This window comes from Beauveria bassiana, assembly GCF_000280675.1.
Source record: "Beauveria bassiana ARSEF 2860 unplaced genomic scaffold BBA_S00019, whole genome shotgun sequence".
NCBI lineage: Eukaryota > Fungi > Ascomycota > Sordariomycetes > Hypocreales > Cordycipitaceae > Beauveria > Beauveria bassiana.
In genome coordinates this window covers 592,620-612,463 of record NW_007930854.1, presented here as the reverse complement: position 1 = coordinate 612,463, position 19,844 = coordinate 592,620, and the positions used below count along the sequence as shown (strand labels likewise).

The 19,844-nt window shown below is 51.5% G+C and overlaps 8 protein-coding genes across 8 annotated transcripts; 4 read left to right on the top strand and 4 right to left on the bottom strand.

The window, feature by feature from the left end:
* Nucleotides 1–1,535: 1,535 nt before the first annotated feature.
* On the top strand, nucleotides 1,536–4,885 carry BBA_06626 (DUF221 domain-containing protein; the record flags this gene model as incomplete). Its single annotated transcript, XM_008601723.1, has 3 exons — nucleotides 1,536–1,589; nucleotides 1,683–1,936; nucleotides 1,999–4,885. The coding sequence occupies 3 exons, from the start codon at nucleotides 1,536–1,538 to the stop codon at nucleotides 4,883–4,885; spliced, it is 3,195 nt and encodes a 1,064-aa protein (XP_008599945.1).
* A 224-nt stretch (nucleotides 4,886–5,109) lies between these two features.
* BBA_06625 (alcohol dehydrogenase GroES-like domain-containing protein) lies at nucleotides 5,110–6,132 on the bottom strand (the record flags this gene model as incomplete). Its single annotated transcript, XM_008601722.1, has 1 exon — nucleotides 5,110–6,132. The coding sequence occupies one exon, from the start codon at nucleotides 6,130–6,132 to the stop codon at nucleotides 5,110–5,112; it is 1,023 nt and encodes a 340-aa protein (XP_008599944.1).
* Nucleotides 6,133–7,081: 949 nt separating this feature from the next.
* On the top strand, nucleotides 7,082–7,969 carry BBA_06624 (3' exoribonuclease family protein; the record flags this gene model as incomplete). Its single annotated transcript, XM_008601721.1, has 2 exons — nucleotides 7,082–7,380; nucleotides 7,456–7,969. 2 exons carry the CDS (start codon nucleotides 7,082–7,084, stop codon nucleotides 7,967–7,969), a joined length of 813 nt encoding a protein of 270 aa, XP_008599943.1.
* Nucleotides 7,970–8,104: 135 nt separating this feature from the next.
* BBA_06623 (disulfide isomerase) lies at nucleotides 8,105–9,692 on the bottom strand (the record flags this gene model as incomplete). Its single annotated transcript, XM_008601720.1, has 2 exons — nucleotides 8,105–9,457; nucleotides 9,540–9,692. 2 exons carry the CDS (start codon nucleotides 9,690–9,692, stop codon nucleotides 8,105–8,107), a joined length of 1,506 nt encoding a protein of 501 aa, XP_008599942.1.
* A 507-nt stretch (nucleotides 9,693–10,199) lies between these two features.
* On the bottom strand, nucleotides 10,200–10,634 carry BBA_06622 (uncharacterized protein; the record flags this gene model as incomplete). Its single annotated transcript, XM_008601719.1, has 1 exon — nucleotides 10,200–10,634. The coding sequence occupies one exon, from the start codon at nucleotides 10,632–10,634 to the stop codon at nucleotides 10,200–10,202; it is 435 nt and encodes a 144-aa protein (XP_008599941.1).
* A 2,316-nt stretch (nucleotides 10,635–12,950) lies between these two features.
* BBA_06621 (uncharacterized protein) lies at nucleotides 12,951–13,814 on the top strand (the record flags this gene model as incomplete). Its single annotated transcript, XM_008601718.1, has 5 exons — nucleotides 12,951–13,019; nucleotides 13,077–13,162; nucleotides 13,217–13,273; nucleotides 13,326–13,413; nucleotides 13,734–13,814. 5 exons carry the CDS (start codon nucleotides 12,951–12,953, stop codon nucleotides 13,812–13,814), a joined length of 381 nt encoding a protein of 126 aa, XP_008599940.1.
* A 1,493-nt stretch (nucleotides 13,815–15,307) lies between these two features.
* BBA_06620 (short chain oxidoreductase (CsgA), putative) lies at nucleotides 15,308–16,230 on the top strand (the record flags this gene model as incomplete). The annotated part of the gene is made up of 4 exons (XM_008601717.1): nucleotides 15,308–15,580; nucleotides 15,636–15,784; nucleotides 15,837–15,993; nucleotides 16,045–16,230. 4 exons carry the CDS (start codon nucleotides 15,308–15,310, stop codon nucleotides 16,228–16,230), a joined length of 765 nt encoding a protein of 254 aa, XP_008599939.1.
* A 576-nt stretch (nucleotides 16,231–16,806) lies between these two features.
* BBA_06619 (uncharacterized protein) lies at nucleotides 16,807–19,460 on the bottom strand (the record flags this gene model as incomplete). Its single annotated transcript, XM_008601716.1, has 3 exons — nucleotides 16,807–16,927; nucleotides 17,444–18,445; nucleotides 18,511–19,460. The coding sequence occupies 3 exons, from the start codon at nucleotides 19,458–19,460 to the stop codon at nucleotides 16,807–16,809; spliced, it is 2,073 nt and encodes a 690-aa protein (XP_008599938.1).
* Between the last annotated feature and the right edge of the window lie 384 nt (nucleotides 19,461–19,844).

Genomic DNA, 19,844 nt, shown 5'->3' with positions numbered 1-19,844 from the left:
CATGCTATAGCAGGGTCACGTAATAGGACCCTTCGATTTCCTGAGTGTTTTCATTCTGCACTGAGACAGCGTTGACTCTCGGGCGACGGGTTCCTGAACGGCTATTTTCTGCCAGAGTCCACAAAACAGAGTTCAAGCCTCCTGCTGTGCAACCAATAGCATGGCCGAGATGACGGAGTTGCTAGTTGCTTCTTGCTAGTCCATGAACTAGCGTCCAACACATGGCGACAGCATGACTGGTTGGACCGGTTAGGCGGGACTGGTGTGAAAAAGGACGGGTCTGAAACCATACGGTCGACTGCCACAATTTTGCCAGCGAAACGCACACAAGTAAGCACGACTTACCAGTACTTAGGTTGAAGAAGAGTCAAGTGTGATGATCCCTTCTGAAATTAGATATCGGAATAGTGAGAGGGAGAACGGGACTGGGCGGGCCTATCATAGTTAGCGAAGACCCCCGGCTCGGACGAAAATCTGCGTCCATCCAAGAATACAGGCAATTAGGTAGACAGGAAGCCGAATGGCGAAACCATGCATTCTGAAATCCTCTAGGCCGGCCCGCTTGGGAGATTCGAGCCCATTTCCACGCAATTAGCCTGCGAGAAGAATCGGGCACATTGGGGCCATATACCCAGGAGCCAGATGACCACTGGGGTTAGTTGTGGTGCTGCGGCATCTTGATGCAACGGTCGGCTGTCTGTGCCCCCTCTATTTTACTAGAGATTTGAGCCACGAATATGTACGTTCAGTCATTACTCCCCCCAAACCTGTATTCAGGCTCGATTGCTTGCGTCTCCCCATCGCCGACGTGCATGTGTAGAGTTCGAGTGTATGTGCAGATCTGTAACCGTATGACATATCCTCTCGCCCGCGAAAGCGCAGAATTTGATCCTCGCCGTGGATGCTGCGCCCCATTGAAGTTGGGTAGCGTTATCTACGTCAGTGATTGTTCTGCCCTTGTATCCTTTTCATCCTTTCAACGAGACATGCCCATTGGTGGCCCCATTGGTGGCTAGTGCAAGGGCTCCAGCACTTAGCCCAGGCCCAGCCTGTCCACGTTACGCCACATTCTCCATTTTCCTCGGCAGCGCCCCCCATCGTTCTCTTTTTACGTTACGTCTAGGATTATTCCATCCATCTCTTTTTCTGATGAGGCATCCCTCCTTTTTCAACGACGCTGGCAAGCCATTCTGCAGTGCCAAAGTGCCAGTTGGGTAATTGCTTTTCTTCAGCTCGACCCGCCATTCATGCAGCGTGTCTAGGACAAAAGCGCCACGCTAGCCACTCCGGACTGTGAGGTTTTTAGATCTCGGCTGGCCTCGCACACTCGTTCCACTCAAAAGAGACGGTCACTGGCACATCTTGCCTGATCAGCTCATTGCACTCATTTCTGCATCTCTCTGGACTACGCAAGAGTCTTCTTCAGGCACAAGACGGCTTTCATCGACCGGCAATCACCAAATCCAAGGCCCGACAACAATGCCTAGCGCCGTTGCGACGACTCCTTGAATCCTGCCCACGCCGCTGTCGCCCAAATGGATGACCCAGAGAACTGGCCGTGGCTTGTCGCCCGGCTCGACCTTAACCAGGTAAATACCCCGCCGTTCAACCCGTGCCCTCAGATAATGTCGACGGCTCTTTGAGCATCGTGCAAAACTCTGGGCATATCTGTCAACGCTTAGATACATGCAACTGACGCGATTCCACGCTCACAGAACAACGATCCCCGCATCAACTCGACTCGTAACGACTCCAACGGCCAAGGTACCCTCAGCGCGACGGCGAACAGCAAGAGCCCATCGCTGTCCAAGCTCGGCGGTACATTCATCCCCATCGGCATCATTTTCGCCGTGATTCTGATTCTGTTCGTGCTTCTGCGCCCTCGACTAAAGCGCGTGTATGCACCGAGAACCATCCACGCCATTCGAAGACCACTGTAAGTGCTACTTGCTGGCACGCTACCGTGTAAAAGTTGGGCTGACATTGGACATTTGACAGAGAACCGAGCCCTGAGCTACCCAACGGTATTTTTAACTGGGTGGTGCCTTTTTTCAAAATTTCCGACACTTACATATTGAACAACGTCACCATTGACGGCTTCTTCTTCGTGCGCTATCTCAAGGTTTTACGGAATATATGTTTCGTCGGATGCTTGCTCGCCTATCCTATCTTATTCCCGATCAATGCGACAGGCGGCAACGGCAACAGTCAGCTTTCTTTGCTCACAATAGGCAACGTCAAAGACTCTAACAAGCTCTACGCTCATCTGTTTGTTGCCTGGGCGTTTTTCGGGTTTGTTCTGTTCACCATTGTTCGAGAATGTATCTATTACGTCAATCTGCGCCAAGCATATCTCTCCTCGCCCCACTACGCGCAGCGCATCTCGTCAAGAACTATGCTCATCACTGGCTTGCCCGAGAAATACCAGGATGAAGCCCGCCTTCGAAAGCTATATGGCGACTCGGCCAAAAGAATATACCTTCCTCGAAGCAGCAAGGTGCTTGCTAAGCTCGTCAAGGAACGCGAACAGACAGCCAAACGACTTGAAGATGCTGAGGTGAAGCTGATCAAGATGACGAACCACGCACGCAATCAGTATTTGAAGAAGCATCCCGACCACCCCGTGAGCCAGCCTCCACCAGAACGCATACAAGAACAACGAGAGATGGATCTGGAGTCAGCGAGCTCTGAGCGCGAGCTCGCGGCGGCATCCCCGAAGCTAAGCAGGTTCTCCAGCGAAAAGCTAGAAGTTGATCTTCCCGGACCACGACTACTCTCCGACGAGTCGATCGATAATTTGCAGCAGCGCGATTCAGATGAGACCAAGGTCGATGAAAAGGTTGATGACACCGAAAAGAAAGAAGATCACGTGGAAATTGAAGAGGATCTCGACTATGTGCACCCTTACGGCTTGCATGATACTCTGCCCGATTTACGCGGGTCCGTGGCTTCTCTCTGGATCCCGACTAAGAAGCGCCCGCACCATCGCCCGATTGGCAACTTTTTGCGTCGCGTTGATACCATCCGTTGGACCCGTAACCGACTTCGAGAACTCAATTTGCTTATATTCAAGACACGCCGTGTCGTACGAAGGGGCGAAGCCGGCACTGTCTCTGCCGCTTTTATCGAATTCGATTCGCAGGAGAGTGCGCAGGCTGCGCAACAAGTTCTCGCGCACCACCGTCCGCTGCAAATGTCTGCCAGGCTGCTCGGCATCCGACCAGACGAGGTCATTTGGAGTTCTCTTCGCATGAAGTGGTGGGAGCTCATAATGCGACGCACGGCGATTCTGGCGCTGGTGCTGGCGGCGATTGTTTTCTGGTCGATCCCAGCGGCATTTGTTGGACTGGTGTCTAATGTTGACTCTTTGATCAAGATTGTGCCATTCCTGAGTTGGATCAATCTGCTTCCGAAGCTTATCGTGGGGTTTATCCAAGGTTTTATGCCTGCCTTGGCCCTTACGCTGCTGATGGCGGCTGTCCCTTTCATGTTGCGACTTTGCGGACGCGTGTCGGGTCTCTCTTCGATGCATCAAGTCGAGCTCTTTACACAGAATGCGTACTTTGCATTTCAAGTCGTTCAAGTCTTTTTGATTACGACGCTGACGTCTGCTGCTTCTTCTGCCATTACCGACATCATCAAAAACCCTCTTGGTGCCAAAGACCTTCTGGCAAAGAGCTTGCCCTCCGCTTCGGATTTCTACCTGTCCTACATCCTAATTCAGTGTGTCCTGAGCGGCTGCAAAGATCTTCTACAAATCTGGCCGTTTATTCGTCACGTCGTGCTGGCGAAAATCACAGACAATCCGCGCACCAGATTCAAGGCCTGGAAGGAGCTAACGACCCCGGGTTGGGGAGGAATATTTCCCGTCTATTCCAATATGGGAGTGATTGCGTTGAGCTACTCATGCATTTCACCTCTGGTCCTGGTATTCGCCGCCTTTGGATTGTGGTTTATTCAGATTGTATGGAAGTACAAGCTCATCTATGTCATGGATTCTACACATGACAGCAAGGGTCTTTTCTATCCACAAGCATTGCTCCATCTTATTGTTGGACTCTATTTGGCGGAAATTTGCATGATTGGATTGTTCGCTTTGAACAGCTCCTTTCCGCCTGTCGTTTTGATGCTGATATTTTTGCTATTTACTCTGCTTGTTCACATGTCCATCAGTGACGCCATTGCGCCCCTTTTGGTCAGCCTGCCCCAAACCATGAAGATTGAAGAAGAAATCCAGATTGAGGAGAAGCAAAAGGCCGAGGCTGCTGCAATAGCAGCCGAGGAGTCATCCGACACGCCAACTGGTGCCGCAAACAGCTATTACGATGAGACGCAAACTTTTGGCGAGGAGAGGATCGAGAGTGAGGAAGAAGAGGAGGAAGAGGAAGAAGGAGAGCAGCACGTGGTGACGGGCACACGGGCAATGGAAGGTGCAAGCAGTGTTCGCTCGACGGCTATGGAATTTTTCAAGGGAAGCATCAACAAAAAGGTGAAGACTGAGCTCGAGTCGCCGTTTCTCAAGCATTGGCTGGGCAAAATCGGCATCAATATTGGCCCCGAGAATGCCGGCAAGCCGAGCTTCTTCCAACGCTTCTTGCATCCAGAGGAGTACGAAGACTTTATCGCCCTACGGAAGCTGATTCCTGCCGACAGCCTGCCCAACAAGGTGTACGCGGAAAACTGCAGCTACACGCCCCCGGACATGTGGATGCCCAAGCCTTCGCTGTGGATTCCACGAGACGAAGCCCGTGTTAGTCGGCAAGAGGTGGCACACACCCGCGTCTACACACCGATCTCGGATCGCGGGGCAGAGCTGGACAAGGACGGAAGAGTTATTGTATATTTTGAACAGGCGCCTTGCGATGAGCCAAGGCTGCTGATGTAGCATACCCATTACCATTTACAGCGACCATTTAATTTTCTATTTAGCGATCGACACCCATTATTCAATTTCATTCAAATCAGCTAGATGTTTCTGGCCTTTGCCCGTACTATTTTCATCAGCCGTATAGTCGTCATGTCGCCGCCCATCTAATCCCTTAACGCCGTTCTTGTGAATGACAATACTTTTCGTCGCGAAATTGTCGACAGATGATACCGTTCGATCGCCTACTGCATAACGAGGACGTTGCGAAACCGGGGCTTGCCTGAGACGAGGCTGTCGACCGCCTTTTGGACATCAGCAAAGGGGTATTTCTCGATCATGCACTTGACGCCGTGGTTAGCGGCGAAGCGGATAGCTTCCTCGCTGTCGAGCGCATGACCGCTGGGCCAGCCCTGGACGCTGGCGCCCTTGAGGACCAAAGACACGGTGTCGAACTCGACGGCGCCGACGGGCGCCAGACTGAGCAGTTTGCCCTCAGGAGCAAGAGCGCCAACAAGAGGACCAACAATCTTGGGGTTGGGAGCCGTCTGAACAATGATGGAAGCGCCACCGAGCTTCTTGAGTTCCTCGACGGCGTCCTTGGCCTTTGAATTGATGTAGTGGTGGGCGCCGAGCTGCTTGGCGAAATCGGCCTTGTCGTCACCAGACGATAAGACGGCGACCTCGTAGCCCATCTTTGAAGCATACTGGACAGCCAAATGACCGAGACCGCCGAGACCCTGGACGGCGACCAGAGCACCCTGCTCCACGCGAAGCTTGCGGATGCCGTTGAAAACGGTGACGCCGGCGCAGAGAAGAGGCGCTACCTCGGCGGGGTCCATCTCCTTGGGGACGCGGGCGGTGGCCTCGGCGCGGAGCAGAACATACTCGGCGAAACCACCATCCTTGGAGTAACCATTGACGAGTTCGTTGTCGCACATTTGGAATTGGGCGCGCTGACAAGCGCGGCAGATGCCATCGTGGCCACCGTGCCAAGGCCCGCCGACACGCTCGCCGACGGCTAGGCTCTTGACACCTTCGCCGATCTGCACGACGTCGCCAACAATCTCATGGCCGGGTACGCGCGGGAAGACGTTGCCCATCTCGCCGCTGGCAATGGCGACATCACTAAAGCACACTCCACATGCCAGCACCTTGACGAGCACCTCGCCTGCCGCGGGCGCCTTTAATTGTCTCTCGACAATCTTGAAGGGCCCATTGGCCTTTTCAATGACAACAGCCTTGTAAGAGGAAGGAAGAGAGGCCATGATTTGGGAAAGATGTGTTGGCTGCAAGTCTCTGCGTCAGTGTATGAGAGCGGCCTTATTGAACAAGTAGAAAACGAGAAGAGTTGAGGTGTTTGAGGAAGGGATTACAGGAGTACTAGGAGCTATTAAAGTTTATATAGGAGAGCTAGTAGTCTGTTTATAAGCACCCGGTCCGGAAGAAGAAACAGCTGCCGGTGGTACTGCATAGCTTTGTGGCCTCGCAGAGGCCGGTAGCGCTGCCAGCGGGGGGGGGGGAGGCCGCGTAGGTAGGTACCTAGCCAATGACATCAACATGGCGTATCGAACTTGATGGAATACAATTTTTTCTGGTTTGCTTTTGCTCCGCCGAAAAGTAGCACTAGAAGCGAAAAACCGATAGGTCCAGACCCTCGAAAGCGAAGTGCATGGTACGCGCCGAGTTTCTTTTGGGGTGTGGAATGATGCAGCTTCCCGTTCGGATATGCACATCCATGCAGATTCGTCAAAGCCGATGGCTTGATCTGCTATGTAGTGCGGGGGCCAGATAACTCCGAAAAAGCGTCCACAAATCGGAAACCTTGCGGCGATAGAGGGGAGAAGACGACAAAACGGGGTTATAGGAAGGGTTGGCTGAAAAGACTGATTTCAGTTCTGCAGCTGTCTTTTCTTTTGAGGCGCAATTATTTGACGGATAGGTGAACTCATCATGCATTTGTGGTGGGCAGATCAGCAGCCATCACGATAGACTCGGGTTTGGAGGGGAGCACAGGGGGGGGGGGCTGTGTTCCGCGCCAAGTTGATGTGCCACAGTTCTGCCTGCGCCACACCAAAAAAAAAAAAGCCCCCCCAAGCTAAAATTTGCAGCAGAGCTATTCGGTGCGAGGCAGCAGCAGCAGCAGCAAGTCAATTGCGACCAAAGTGTGCCGAGCTCATCAACAGAGACCCAAGAACAACTCAATTGTCGCCCGTCATGCCACTGGATACCTCTACGTACTCTCTGGCGCTTTTGCGCGTAGACGGCCGCCGCTGGAACGAGCTCCGTCGCCTGCACGCCCTCATCCGCACGCAGGATGCTGCTGATGGCTCCTCGTACCTCGAGATGGGCCACACCAAGGTCATGTGCGTCGTGTCCGGACCTTCGGAGCAGCAGCAAAACCAGAAGCGAGGCGGACAGGCCAATGCATCCCGCGACGGAGCGACTGTCAATGTCAACATCATCATCGCTGGCTTCTCCAGCGTAGATCGCAAGAAGCGCGGCCGCAACGACAAGTGAGTGAGCCCGAGCAAAACCTGACAGCCCCCCTCCCCCTCCTATCCCCTCTCATACTAAACAGCAATATCTAGGCGCATACAAGAGATGGAAATCACCATTGCCAAAGCTCTGTCGTCCAACCTCCACACCCACATCTTCCCCCACTCGAGCATTTCGATATCTCTCCACGTCCTGTCGCAGGACGGATCGCTACTCGCGGCCCTGCTCAACGCCACTACACTCGCCCTGATCGACGCCGGCATCCCCATGAACGACTACATCGCCGCTTGTACAGCTGGCTCGACATCGTCCTTTGCTGCCGGCGATGACTTGGCCGACCCGCTCCTCGACCTGAACAACCAAGAAGAGCAGGAACTCCCCTATCTCACTGTGGCCACGCTGGGCGACAGTGACCGAATCGCCGTGCTGGCGTGCGAGAGCCGGGTTCAAGTCAGCCGCTTTCAAGGCATGTTGGTTGTCGGAATTGACGGGTGCAAGCAGGTCAAGAAGTTTTTGGACAGCGTCGTCAAGACAAAGGGCGGTAGAATGATTCGCGAAGGGGCCATACAAAAGAGCGACACCATGGTCATGGACTTGGACGACTAAACCCTTGCAGAGGGCCAACCAATAGCTTGATGAAACACACAGTCTTTGGTTACGATTCACACCTACAGAAACAACTATGCTATGCGAATTCTACATCTGCCGAAAGCTTGCTTTGGTGTCTCGCTAGCCTTTCATTTACAGCTCGTCGTGTTTCTCGGTGGCTTCTTCGGTGCTTGGCTGTTCCTCGGTCTTGGGGGGTTCCTCGGTGCTTGGCTGTTCCTCAGTGCTTGGCTGTTCCTCGGTGCTTGGCTGTTCCTCGGTCTTGGGGGGTTCCTCGCCAGCCTCCTCAGGCTCCTCAACAGCCTCCACGAGGCCCTTGGGTAGCTTCGACTTGGCTCCCTCGCCCATGCGGATGGCGTCGGCCCAAGCCTCGACACTGGTGGCGCCAAAATCGCCCTCGTATCTGCGCCACCAATTACGACGTGCGTTGATGGCGATGAGCTCGACCTCGTTGGTGGCCTCGAGCTTCTTGCGGATATGGGATAATTCGTTGACGCCGTCGGGTACAGCAATGAAGGGGAACACTTTTCGCTGGCCCTGGATGTACTTTGTGTTGAGCTGAGTGAGGGAATCGATTGCCCTCTTGCTGTCATCAGTTTCGGAGTCGGGGACGAATGCCAAAACACAGGTGTGGGATTTGGGCTGCAGGCATTTCTCCGAAACCTCTTGTTTGTCAGATGCTGTAGGGATAGAAATGACTTGAGGAGTGGAAGCAGGAGGCGGAGTTTCAACGCTGGTCTCGGCCTTTTCAACAGGATCTTTCTTTTGCTCGGCTTGGGCGTCTTCGTCGCCTGATTTCTTCTTGGGCTTCTCGGACTTCTCTGCCTTGTCGGTCTTTGATTTGCCACTCTCCTTCTTGTTGTCTTTCTTGGCGGCCTTGACCGGGGCGGGGTCCGGGTTGGGTTCACCCGCCTGGCTGAGAAACTTGACCATGTCGGCCTTTCTCATCTCGCCCTTGTAAACAATGGGATCCTGGCCCTCGCCAGGCACCAAGACTAGTGTAGGGAACTCTTCAATGCCAAATTTTGCGACTGCTGACGACTCCTTGTTGCGAATTTGTGCGACGCTAATGACGCCGAGGTAATCAATGGCAATGCTGCGCAGGAGCGCGCTCGTAGTACCCTTCTCCGTGAACAGGATGGCTTTCGGACTGTCGGGATTCTTGGCAAGGAAGCCGTCCAAGTCCTTGTCTGTGACGCGCGTGACGTGGTTGTTGATCTTGGAAGCGACAGCTTCAACAATGGCGCCCGCGGTGCGCCCACCATTGTAGTCCTCGATGACAGGGCGACCGGGTTTCTTGCCAGGCCGGACAGTCTTGAGCGTGGGGAAGCCCTTGACACCCATGGAGCCGCAAAACTGCTTGTTGGCGTCGTCATCGCAGTCAATGGCGGCAACTTTGGCCAGTCCATCAAGTTGGGTTGCAGCCTTTTCGTAAGCAGGCTTGAGATTCTGGCAGTGGCCGCACCAGGGCGCATAGAACTCGACGATCTGAGCGAATCGGACCCGTGTTAGTGGGTGGGTGTTTGAGAGTGTGGAGGTTCCGCAGAGGCGACGAGCGCATTTGGCTTACCGAGGTGTAGTTGGATTGGCTGATCAGTCGGTCAAATGATTTGGCGTCAACCTGCAGAACAGGCGACTTCTTGGTGTACATGCCAGCCCATGCTGTCGGCGCCGTGGCCAGCAGCACAGTAATCGCGGAGGCGGCGATGGCGTGTTGATGCATCGTTGTATACGGGGAGCAAAAGCAGCTTAGCTGTATTGTCGCGTTGGCGATTGGCGGCGCGTGTTGTGGTTTCGAATGATTTATAAAGCCAATGTATGATGATACGTCAGGATTGTTTTCCCTCCCATCACAGGGTGTGTTTGGTGGGAAAAGTGCTGAGCTGTCCAGTTTGGCGCAGCTAGGAAATCGAACAGGTGGCCGAATTGGTGACGAGCCACACTTGGGAGAGGCGCGGCGCGGAGCTGGTGCGGAGCCAGCCTCGCGCTGGAGCGGGCGAGGCTACACTGCGAGAGGGGTGAGTGACTACAGTTGCATTCAATAATGTAGACGGGCATCTGTCATCTTGCCATCCACCAGTTCATGAATCTACTCACAGGGCCGTTGACCGCGAGCCTATTTAAGCGACTTGGCAGTAATCTTGCAATTTGCTAAACTAGGTAAGTAGCTTAGGAAGCTGATGAGAATGCACACACACGCCCGCGATGGGCCGCCCGCTGCACGATGCAACTACTCCAAATCTCGCCTCCTTTCTTCCGCCAACTTGTTCAGCTCCTCCACGGCTTCCGCTGCTCTGTCCTCGGGCAAAAAGAGGTGATCGTGGTAGAAGCCGCTGACCGGGTTGACGCCCATTTCCAATGTCGCCAGCCTCGTCGCGATGACGGCCATGAAGCCCACCGCCTCGAGGCTCGACGTGACATTGAGTGTAATCATCCTGCTAGGAAAAAAGTAATCCATCTCGTTTTCCTCGGCATATTTCTTGCTGACAATGGCGGTGATGCTTTCGCTCTCGCGGAAGAGCAGCTGGACTTGATCGAGCGGAGGTGGTGATGCCGTCTTGTCGAGCGTGGTAAAGACATAGGTCTCGGGGTGCAGCACGCACGTCAGGGTTGCAAGGAGTTTGTCGAGCGATTTCTCGCCTGGATCCTGCATGAGAGTCGCCATTTTCCTCGCGGAAGTTGTCCAGTTCGTTCGACGGTCTTGAGCTGTCCCAGAAGGCTTACAGTGCGTGAGTGCAAAGTCTGCAGGCACAGTGGGGAGAACCTCAACAGTCTTCTAGAAATAGCGCGCCGATTCTATGTTAGCTGACTCGGCCCATTATAAGTTAGGGAAGAACATCATGGTGTATGTTATTAATTTTCAGCTTGAACACAATATCTTTTGCGACTTCTCTGCTCCTTGGCTTTTTTTTTCCGACGTCGTCGAGTCGAGACAAACGATTCTTGTCGGCGGCTATCGCGGTGCTGCCCGCCTCCAGCCGGTCGATCCTTGACAACGATTCGTCGTCGCTCGCGCTAGTGAGCTCCTCTGTATATAATTTCTTAGCAGAAGCTTCATAAAAGAAACATGCAATAATGATGCTGTCAACCTAGCGTGGGCGGTGCGGAGGTTGGGATTCCCGGGGAAGTTTTTAATTACAGAATTCGCCGCGTCCATAATCCAGCTCATCTGTGACTGAAAGATGGAGATCACTGAGGCGAAAACACAAATTCTAGCTGTCTTGGCAATTGTTCATTTCAGTCTCGACATATGTAGCATGACCTGACTGGGCTACCAGTCCACTCCCAATTGACCATGGCTGGACGAGCTAACACTCGGTGGTGTACTCTGCACGATGACTGACGACGATGTCACGAGTAGATAACCGGAAAACCACCAAACTGACGTGGGGTCAATATCAATTTAGCGAGGCTAGATGTACTTTCTTAGCATGTGGTCATCGAATACTCGCGTGATAGGCAGGATAACATACATTACACTGAGAGTTGAGACACTGGTACGGTGCGCAACAATCCGAATCGAACCACCCTCCACATCTCGCACCCTGTTTTTTGAGCTTGTTAGTATCTTATATCGAATATTACAAGCTTGTGGCTTGCGAAGACTTACATGCTCAAGGCAGCCTGCTTGGACAAGCGCCACGCTGGCTAGCATTGCGCCGAAGTAGAGAGCAACGTTCATGGTTTTGGTCAGGGAAAAATTGTATAACAGAAGCGTATAGTACGCAGAAGTCAAAGAACATAGAAAGAGCTAAAGGCAGCTTTCAGACAGGTATTTAAATAGTAAGTTCAAGGCCCTAGCCATCCCCCCTCTTCCTGCTTGAGACATACATTTGCTGAGTTTCTAGGTTTTGGACCCCGTTATATAACCCTTTGACTGTCGTGGAGGAGTTCTGAGGTCGCGAGACCCATCACACTACAGATACAAACACAATACTTTATGTGCAGGCCTCCATTTTCTGAGTAATTTTAGTAAGTATTATCTTTAGTTAATAGAAGAGCTATTAATTATAGATAAACCTCTTTAACAATGCCTTCTATCCTTCAACTATAGGTGGCTGTAGGCTACCTGTGATTATTCCTCTGAAAACTTATAGTACTTCTATTTTAGTGAAATTTATAATGATGATCAAGTACGTGGCTTAGGTCGGGCGACGTTCCAGTCCAGGCGGCCATAGCCCATGGCATCCATAAAAAAGCGTACGGCATTACGTCAGTGGAGATATCAGCATCGAATCGCATGGGGCCAAATTGATCGCCGCTGTTTTGCTCAACTGACGGCCAAAAAGCGGCAAACAGTTGCTTTTTACAACGCCCGGATGTATGATGCTGTAGATTTTGCGCCACGCTACGGCAGGTTGGCATGGTGCCTTGCGCACGGTGGGAGAGCCTGATGCATCATTAGCCTCGTCCTTCAGCTCTAGTATATGTCACTGTGAGATAATTGTGACTGGCTCTTCTCTCCTGGTTGACAAGTGGGAATCGCTCTGTTGACTGGCATGTAGATCGCATCTCGAATGGCCATCAGTCAACCAAGAAGCTGCAGAATGAAACGATTCGATGAAGAACAAACCAAGCCATTCTTTTATTTTGTCAGTCTATTGACAGCTGGCGACCAGTGACCGCCGAATGCCGAGACACGGCTAGACTAGAACATGGCTCGACTGAATGCGGCTGGACTGAAACAAGGTAAATAAAGACAAGGAAGAGATTGAGACAAATTTTGTTGCTATGGTGCCGCGAACATCTAATTGAATGGCTGGGGCTGCTCTCAATGTGCGGAATGGCGCGGAAGTAAACTAAGTGAGCAAGGGAAGGTGTGACGTATCCAATTATTGAAACATTACGGAACTGGCGAATGCTCTCCTTTTTCTTAATTCTTGCATCTCGGATCCCTCATTCCTCACATCAACCTGCGAAAATAAAAAAAACGTTTTAAAGCAAAGCAAAATCGGGTGATACGAAACCCAAACAACCAGCCATGCACTTCTCGACCCTTGCGATGATGGTGATGTTCTCTTGTAGGGCTACGTCTCTAATTGTGGAAAAGGTAAGGAGCGCGGTGAAGGGAAACTTGATAGCAAAAACCTCTTCTAATCGGCCGTAGGCATCCTTATATTCCAAGGAGGCATGCAAAGGACGAGCCTATACGGTCGAGCCGGACGACAAATGCAAGCTCTTACCTAGCCAATGGTACGTGCATATTGAATGATGGTCTCAACCCAGCAGCTGACGGTAAATCATTAGGCAGAAAAGTATTACCGGTGCGCATATCCCGGAGGGTGTTGTCTGCGATTTTTACAAGTAAGCTCTTCGCCACACTGACCTATTGAACGGAGCTGAGACTATGCTACAGCGACGAGCGATGCGAAGCGCCCCTCTGGATTGGCATGGAGGATCCTGGAACTTGTGATTTCAGCGAGCTTGAAATCGAGAAACAGGCAGTGAGTGTTCACTGCTACGACGATACTGGACGCGAGCTTTGAAAAAGGGCGTTGAGCTTTTGGGGGGAGTGCGGCAATGCCGGGTTATTCTCTTTCTCAAGCATTCTAGTAGATGTAGGCCAGACAATTGTTCTTCACTCGCAAGCAGAAGATGAATTCGAAATTAGGGGTGCTTTGAGTTTCCATTACATCAACTAATGTGCGTTCCTAGAGTACATGGACTCCCTTTTCGATGCCATGGAGCGATGCGGTACCCAAACCCCTCAGCTCGCCTCAGATTTCGAGAGTATTCCCCTAAATTTTCTCTACTGTACCTATAGGTAGCGAAATGCTCTTTGTCTCGGATACGTCCCTGCCGTGACTCGGCACACCGCTCACCAATAATCTTCCAGCAGCTGTAGCTACGGGAAGTGGGTGGCCAAGTGGCGTAGGTAGGCAACCTCTGGACATGCTGCACGCCTGAGAAGCTGCCGGTACCCGAACGTGAGTACATTGGGAGCGAGTGGCTTGAAATAAAAATGTACTACGAAACTAGGGTGCAACTTCTTACATTACGGATACTGAAAATGCATTCAATCCTTTGTTGGGTCAGTCACTGGCTCCTCAGCTCTGCCTCGCCTCTATGCCTGCCTGGCTAGAGGTTTACCCTTTTGTAAAGACAGCACAGTATGAACACACCGAATAAGCCCATCATTTCTTTGTTTCTTTGTGTTGTTTGTTCCTTTTGAGCTGTCTCGCTCCGCTTCGTAGGCCACAGTCTTTCTACGCATCAGAAGCAATCTAAAACAAGCTTCGTGAAAATTTACCGGATAGAGTGTGTCCTACTGGCTTCGCGGAGAAGTGGAATTGACCCGGGATATATTGATCAAAACTCGCTGTCACCACATTTGGCAAGCTGGAATGCCGAAACGCCGTCGACAAAGTTTTGAGGTCAACCTGGCACGATGCATCCTATTCTTCAGGTGGCCGCACATCGCTAGTATAATAGTCAAAGGAAGTAGAGAACTTCAAGACCTAGCTAATACTTTCTCCAAGCATGAATAGCCAAAGCACAAAAAAATCTCTGCTAAGTTATTGTTTCACTCTCATCCACGCGAAAACATTTCACCTTCACCAGGCGTCACTCTCGTTCGCTTTGTGTAGTTAGCTGCACAGATGACCTTCCTATCCAGACTTGCAAAAGCCCGATTGACTCGCCGGAGATTACGGCATCGGAATTCGCAATGTTCAATGGAGTCTCTACTAAAACTACATTCCCGACTTTCAAGGTATCATCATGTACACAAGTATGAACCTTGCGCTAGCCCGCGTAATTCACCCTCCAACACTCACAAGCAGCACTGCTTGCCCTCGCGGTCGCTGCGTAAATTTCTAGAGTACTCCGAAGGGACCGCTTTCTGGTTAAAGTACGTAAAGTCCGCTACTTTTAAGTCCGATCGGTATTAGGCTATAACCCCACCTGTTCTACTCCCGCTACTATAATCTTTATTTTCTTGCGGCTTGATTACCAACTAGTTAGCGGATATCTCGGCTGTAATCCCGACTTTGAAGAATTATAGGGGTTACTCGGCGTTAAGATGTGCATCAAGCAGGGTTAGCGCGTTTATTCCTACGTCTCGATAGCAGTTCCGTTTCCCCCTAGCCTGGAGTTTTAGCTACAGTTTGATAGTCGACGCCAGTGACAAATCTCCTCTCAAAACAAATTACGTACCGAATGTGATAGGAAAGAACCGGTATGTCCTTTGAGATGGAGGTATAAGTACAGGTCCTCGGAACCATCAAAAGACTAGATAACCAAGCACCATTATTTGATCGACCGTGGCAGTCATCTCCTTGAATATACAAATTCTCTCTTTTCTCCTGATAATCTTGATCCTCTACAAAATTGCCAATCATGTCGACCATTCTCATCACTGGAGGCGGGCGCGGCATTGGGTATGAACTTGCCCGGCAGCTGGCGCAACTGCCGCCATCGCGCGTCTCCCTTATCCTCGTCACGACTCGAGGTCCATCCAAGGTCTTGGAAAACCTTGTATCTGCCTCATCTGGACGTGTTGTACGAGTTGCATGCGAAGCCACCGACGAGCTTTCTGTGAAAGCGGCAGCCTCTGAAGTGGAAGCGAAACTCGCAGGTAGAGGCCTTGATATTCTCATCAACAACGTCGGGGTATGGGCATGAAGTATAAGATCTGTATGCGAAACATGCTAACAGCCTTGCACAGGTTATGCCAGGTACGGAGGGTGGAGTATCAGCCCTGGATGGAAAAGAGCTGCTTGCCACATTCGACGTTAATGTCGTGAGCACACATCTCATGACTAAAGCAATGATTCGACTGCTGCGAAAGGGCAGCGGAAAGAAAGTGGTCATGGTGTAAGTGGTATCAATTCAACCACCAAAAGTACTGCCTTCTAATCAAGCCTAGGTCTACGCCCGTGGGGTCCATCAACCAAGCAAATAAATATACATGGCTCCCGGTGCCAGCGTACAAAATTACAAAAGCCGCGATGAATATGCTGTCCGTCCAATATGCCTTGGACTACGGAAAAGAAGGATTTACTGTTGTCGCTGTTTCTCCAGGAGTAAGTAACCACTGCAGAAGAATCAAGATCTTGTGCTAACAGTTTTTGCAGTGGCTTCAAACCGACATGGGATCCCAAGACGCAGACCTAGATGTTACGACTGGTGTTGATGCGCTCAAGAAGCTGATCTTATCGACCACTACAGAGTCGAATGGAAAGTTTTATAATATTCACGTTCCGGGCTGGGAGAAGGCAGATGGCCCGAATCAGTATGATGGAGCAGAAATTCCGTGGTAGTAAGAACACATCAAGGGATAGACAGTGACTCTCAATCAGACATGGAGTTGGATAAAGCCAAGATGGCCTAGATATCTCAATTGACCCTTTTAATCCCTTTTTATTTATTTTCGAGTGTGCAGTGACCTGTCAACGCATTCCTTGTTTTATACTGAGTTAGCGGCGCATTCCACTGAACGGAGTGTGAGATGAGCCTCGATGGTTAGAGGCGAGCGAAGAAAGCCGCTTAGCTTAATCTGGTCTCTAAGAAACATAATCGCTGGGGATTTGATATTGAAAGACAAATAATGTAAAAGCTAGGCAAAATTGGCATGATGTAGTTGTTAGGCTCTGGCTTTTGCAGCACGCGCAGATAAACCCACGGCCGCCAATACAGCCAGAAGCTGTGGAGCGTTGCTTGATGTCTAATCGGCTTGTGAGAAGCCCGAGATGTTGTCCAAGGGCATGCGTAACGTTTGCCAGATCCACGAGATGCAAAATTAAATACACATGCTAAATAGCCTTATTTCGCGAATGTATCCTGCGCCTCGAATGACTGTCCAGCAAAGCTGTGTCCTGAATACCGCCGAGACCCGGCTACTCGTACTTGCCGACAAGCACCAGAGAAGATTGGGCCATCGTCTTCGCCAAAAGCAGATCTGGGGATTCGGCCTTTCTGTATAAGTACTCGGGAGGAGGCTGTTTTCTGCCAGGCCCTCTGACAGCTTTTCGTAGATAAGTATTGTCAAGGCATGTAGGCATCGATGAGGGTTATCGGATGGGATGCTGGAAGCATTCTTTAATGTGTTAGAAAGTGTAATTCCCCATAAAACATGCTTCGGAAATATGCCAGATGGCAAAATATGTCAGAAAGCATGTCATAAACAACCCCCACACCCCTCCCGCGTAGGTATCGTCCGAAAGTGACATGTCGCAGGAAACAGTCACGAGGTGAGGGTAAAGAAGAAAACATTGTTGCCCCAGCCAGCAGGTTAGAAACCAAGGATGTAAAATTTTACTGAATTCAAATATTGTATGCCAATAGTCTATAATTGTCTCCGAACGTCTAACCTCCAGCGCAAAGCAATTTATCGTGTAAAACAACTCATGCGCTCCGACTGAGGTCCTGTATCTCGACGCCTCTCTCTCCAGACACACTGACCAGGATTCTCCCGAAGAAGGGTTTCGGCAGGTTCAAAGCACCGTCACTTTTGTAACTATCTCTGTGACTTACATGGACCATTTCGGGTGTCGACGACCATCACCGTCCCGATGCTCAATGTCCAGATACCCAGCCGACGCTTCGCGCGGAGTCAAGCGTGGAACATCGGCTTCGAGACGCTCCCACTTGGCTCCTGCAATCACCCCAATACTCTCAATGGCAATTCGTTGCATCTGAAGTGTCGAGTACGAGTTCCACTGGAGCGCAGGATCCTTCTGCCGAGATAGCCAACGGAGAAGGGGGTGCTTGAGAAACGGCAGCACCCCTCCAACCAGGCCACCAAGTACCAGGAGGAAGATGAGCCCCGCAGCATTGTAGTTTTTGTGATCCACACTGTATAACTTTTGAGTAGTGCAGATCCTCTTCTCCAGGTCCTTTTGGCCGACTGTCAAGGTGTGCAGCATGTTTTGCAAGTCTGGGAGCGTTGGGTCTCGAGGCCCGACAGCGATGCCGATCAAGCCGAACTGCAGTTTGGCCAGGCCAATGTTAAACCAATACCCGACTTCCTTCTTCCACTGGTCATTGGGGATTGGATTTTGAAAATCTGAAAACATTCCTGGACTTTTCTTGGCGAGTAATGCATCTATTTCGAGACCGAGAATGACGCCTTCGATGCCACCGCTGCTGAAAACGGACCATTCTAGACTTGCCATGGCCGCCCTTTGCCCAAGAGAAAGATTCCAGTCTTTGGACAAGGTCGGCCAATTCGAGGTGGAGCTTGCCGACATGGGCTCGGTCCATTGCCCAGTCACAGGGTTTCCAAAGGCATATTGATCGGTGCACCCAATTGCGGTGATTGGCCTGTCTGGCAGATAGTAGTCCTTTTGAAGCGGCATGGTTTTGTTGGTTGCTGAAAAAAAGGGATCACTGCAAGGTCCATCCGTGCCCTTGATGGCTATCAGCTGATTATTGAGAAGAACAATCGACACGTCGGCATCCGTCCGAGAGAGTTCCGGCACGGGTGTAAAGGAACCGGTCGATGCAGAACCCTTGGATGGGTGGTTCCATACGACACTGTAAATGGTCGCAGCCGTCAGTCTATACTCTGCGACAATGTCGTTGCTTCTTCTGTGACTCACTCAATGTGGTATGCAGGCTTTGCGATACTTTCATAGTTGCTCACACTGTACGTGAAGTTTTGGCTGGGCGTGCGACCAAAGTAAACACCTGTGATTTGTTCCGCTCTCAGAATACCGGCAGTCACCTTGGTAAACCGGTCCACGTCCAAAGGCGCACAGGTTGTAGTCCGCTGCAGTAGTATCCTGTCCCTAGGCGGCGCGTTGATGCCAAAATGCACATGCGAGTCTAGCTGGTCCGTCTGCCATTGAAAGGCGGGAAACTGGTTCTTGTAGAAGCAAGCATCTGCCGAAAACGGGCATCGGGCAGGAAACACTGCCAAAGTAGGGAGACGTCGCATCGCAAGATGAGAATCACAGGCGTTTGAGGGCGTATCCTGGTTGTAGCAGAGGTCGACATAGGACACGGCCTCCCGAGACTGGTTGACGAGTAACGCTGCTGATGTGGTGCTGGAATTGGTAAACGCCGCCACCCAGAAGCCGCAATTCGCCACATTTCGAATCAAAATCTCGACGCCCTGGCTATCCAGCAGAGACTTGGCCAGTATGAAGGGCATCCCCGCCACAAAGAAGCCTATGCAGATGACGGCAGCCACAGCTGGGAGAGAGATGCGCTTCCAGCACGCGTACCAGCCCCAAACTTTCCAAAACTTGAGCAGTGTGGTGAGTGTGCCGAGCGAGCTCCCAACGTTGCGAAAGACTGCTTGCAGCTGGTGGTGAAGAGCATCTCGTCTTGGCCGCCGGTGGTTGAGAAAAAACAAGCCCAGGGAGATGTAGCCCCAGAACGCAGCCTCGATGAAGATGATGAAGATGCCCAGGAAGATGTTGAGCAGATCTGCGGTATCTTTCTTCATGGTCATTCTAGAACCCGTCCACCGGTTACCACTCCAATTGGTCCAAAGAGCTTTGTCCACATGGTCATTGTGGATGTACACGTTGGAGCTTGAGGCCATTGGGACTGCGGGGGAGAGAATCGAAAGAGGGCTATAACTGACTCACTGTGCTTCATACATTGTGCGAACCAAGGTTATTCACAACTTACAGCTCTTTATATGAGTAGAGCACTGTATATACATTAAAGACCTCCAGCCATTTCCGAACAGCTTCGGTCGACAGCTGGGCGTTCTAGGCCGCGGGTCATCCGCCACAAACGCCGAGTACCAGCTACCTGGTCGTAGGCAACGATTTGAGGCAGTCTCTCGGGTTGTCTGCGAAATGGTGCTTAGATTGCCGTTTCAGCTGTCGTTGAATTGCTCGAGGACAAGGGTGGCCGTGGAGAGGAGTGAGGCGGCGGTGCCTCTGTGCCTAGTCCGCACCTCTTGCTCAATCGTACATAT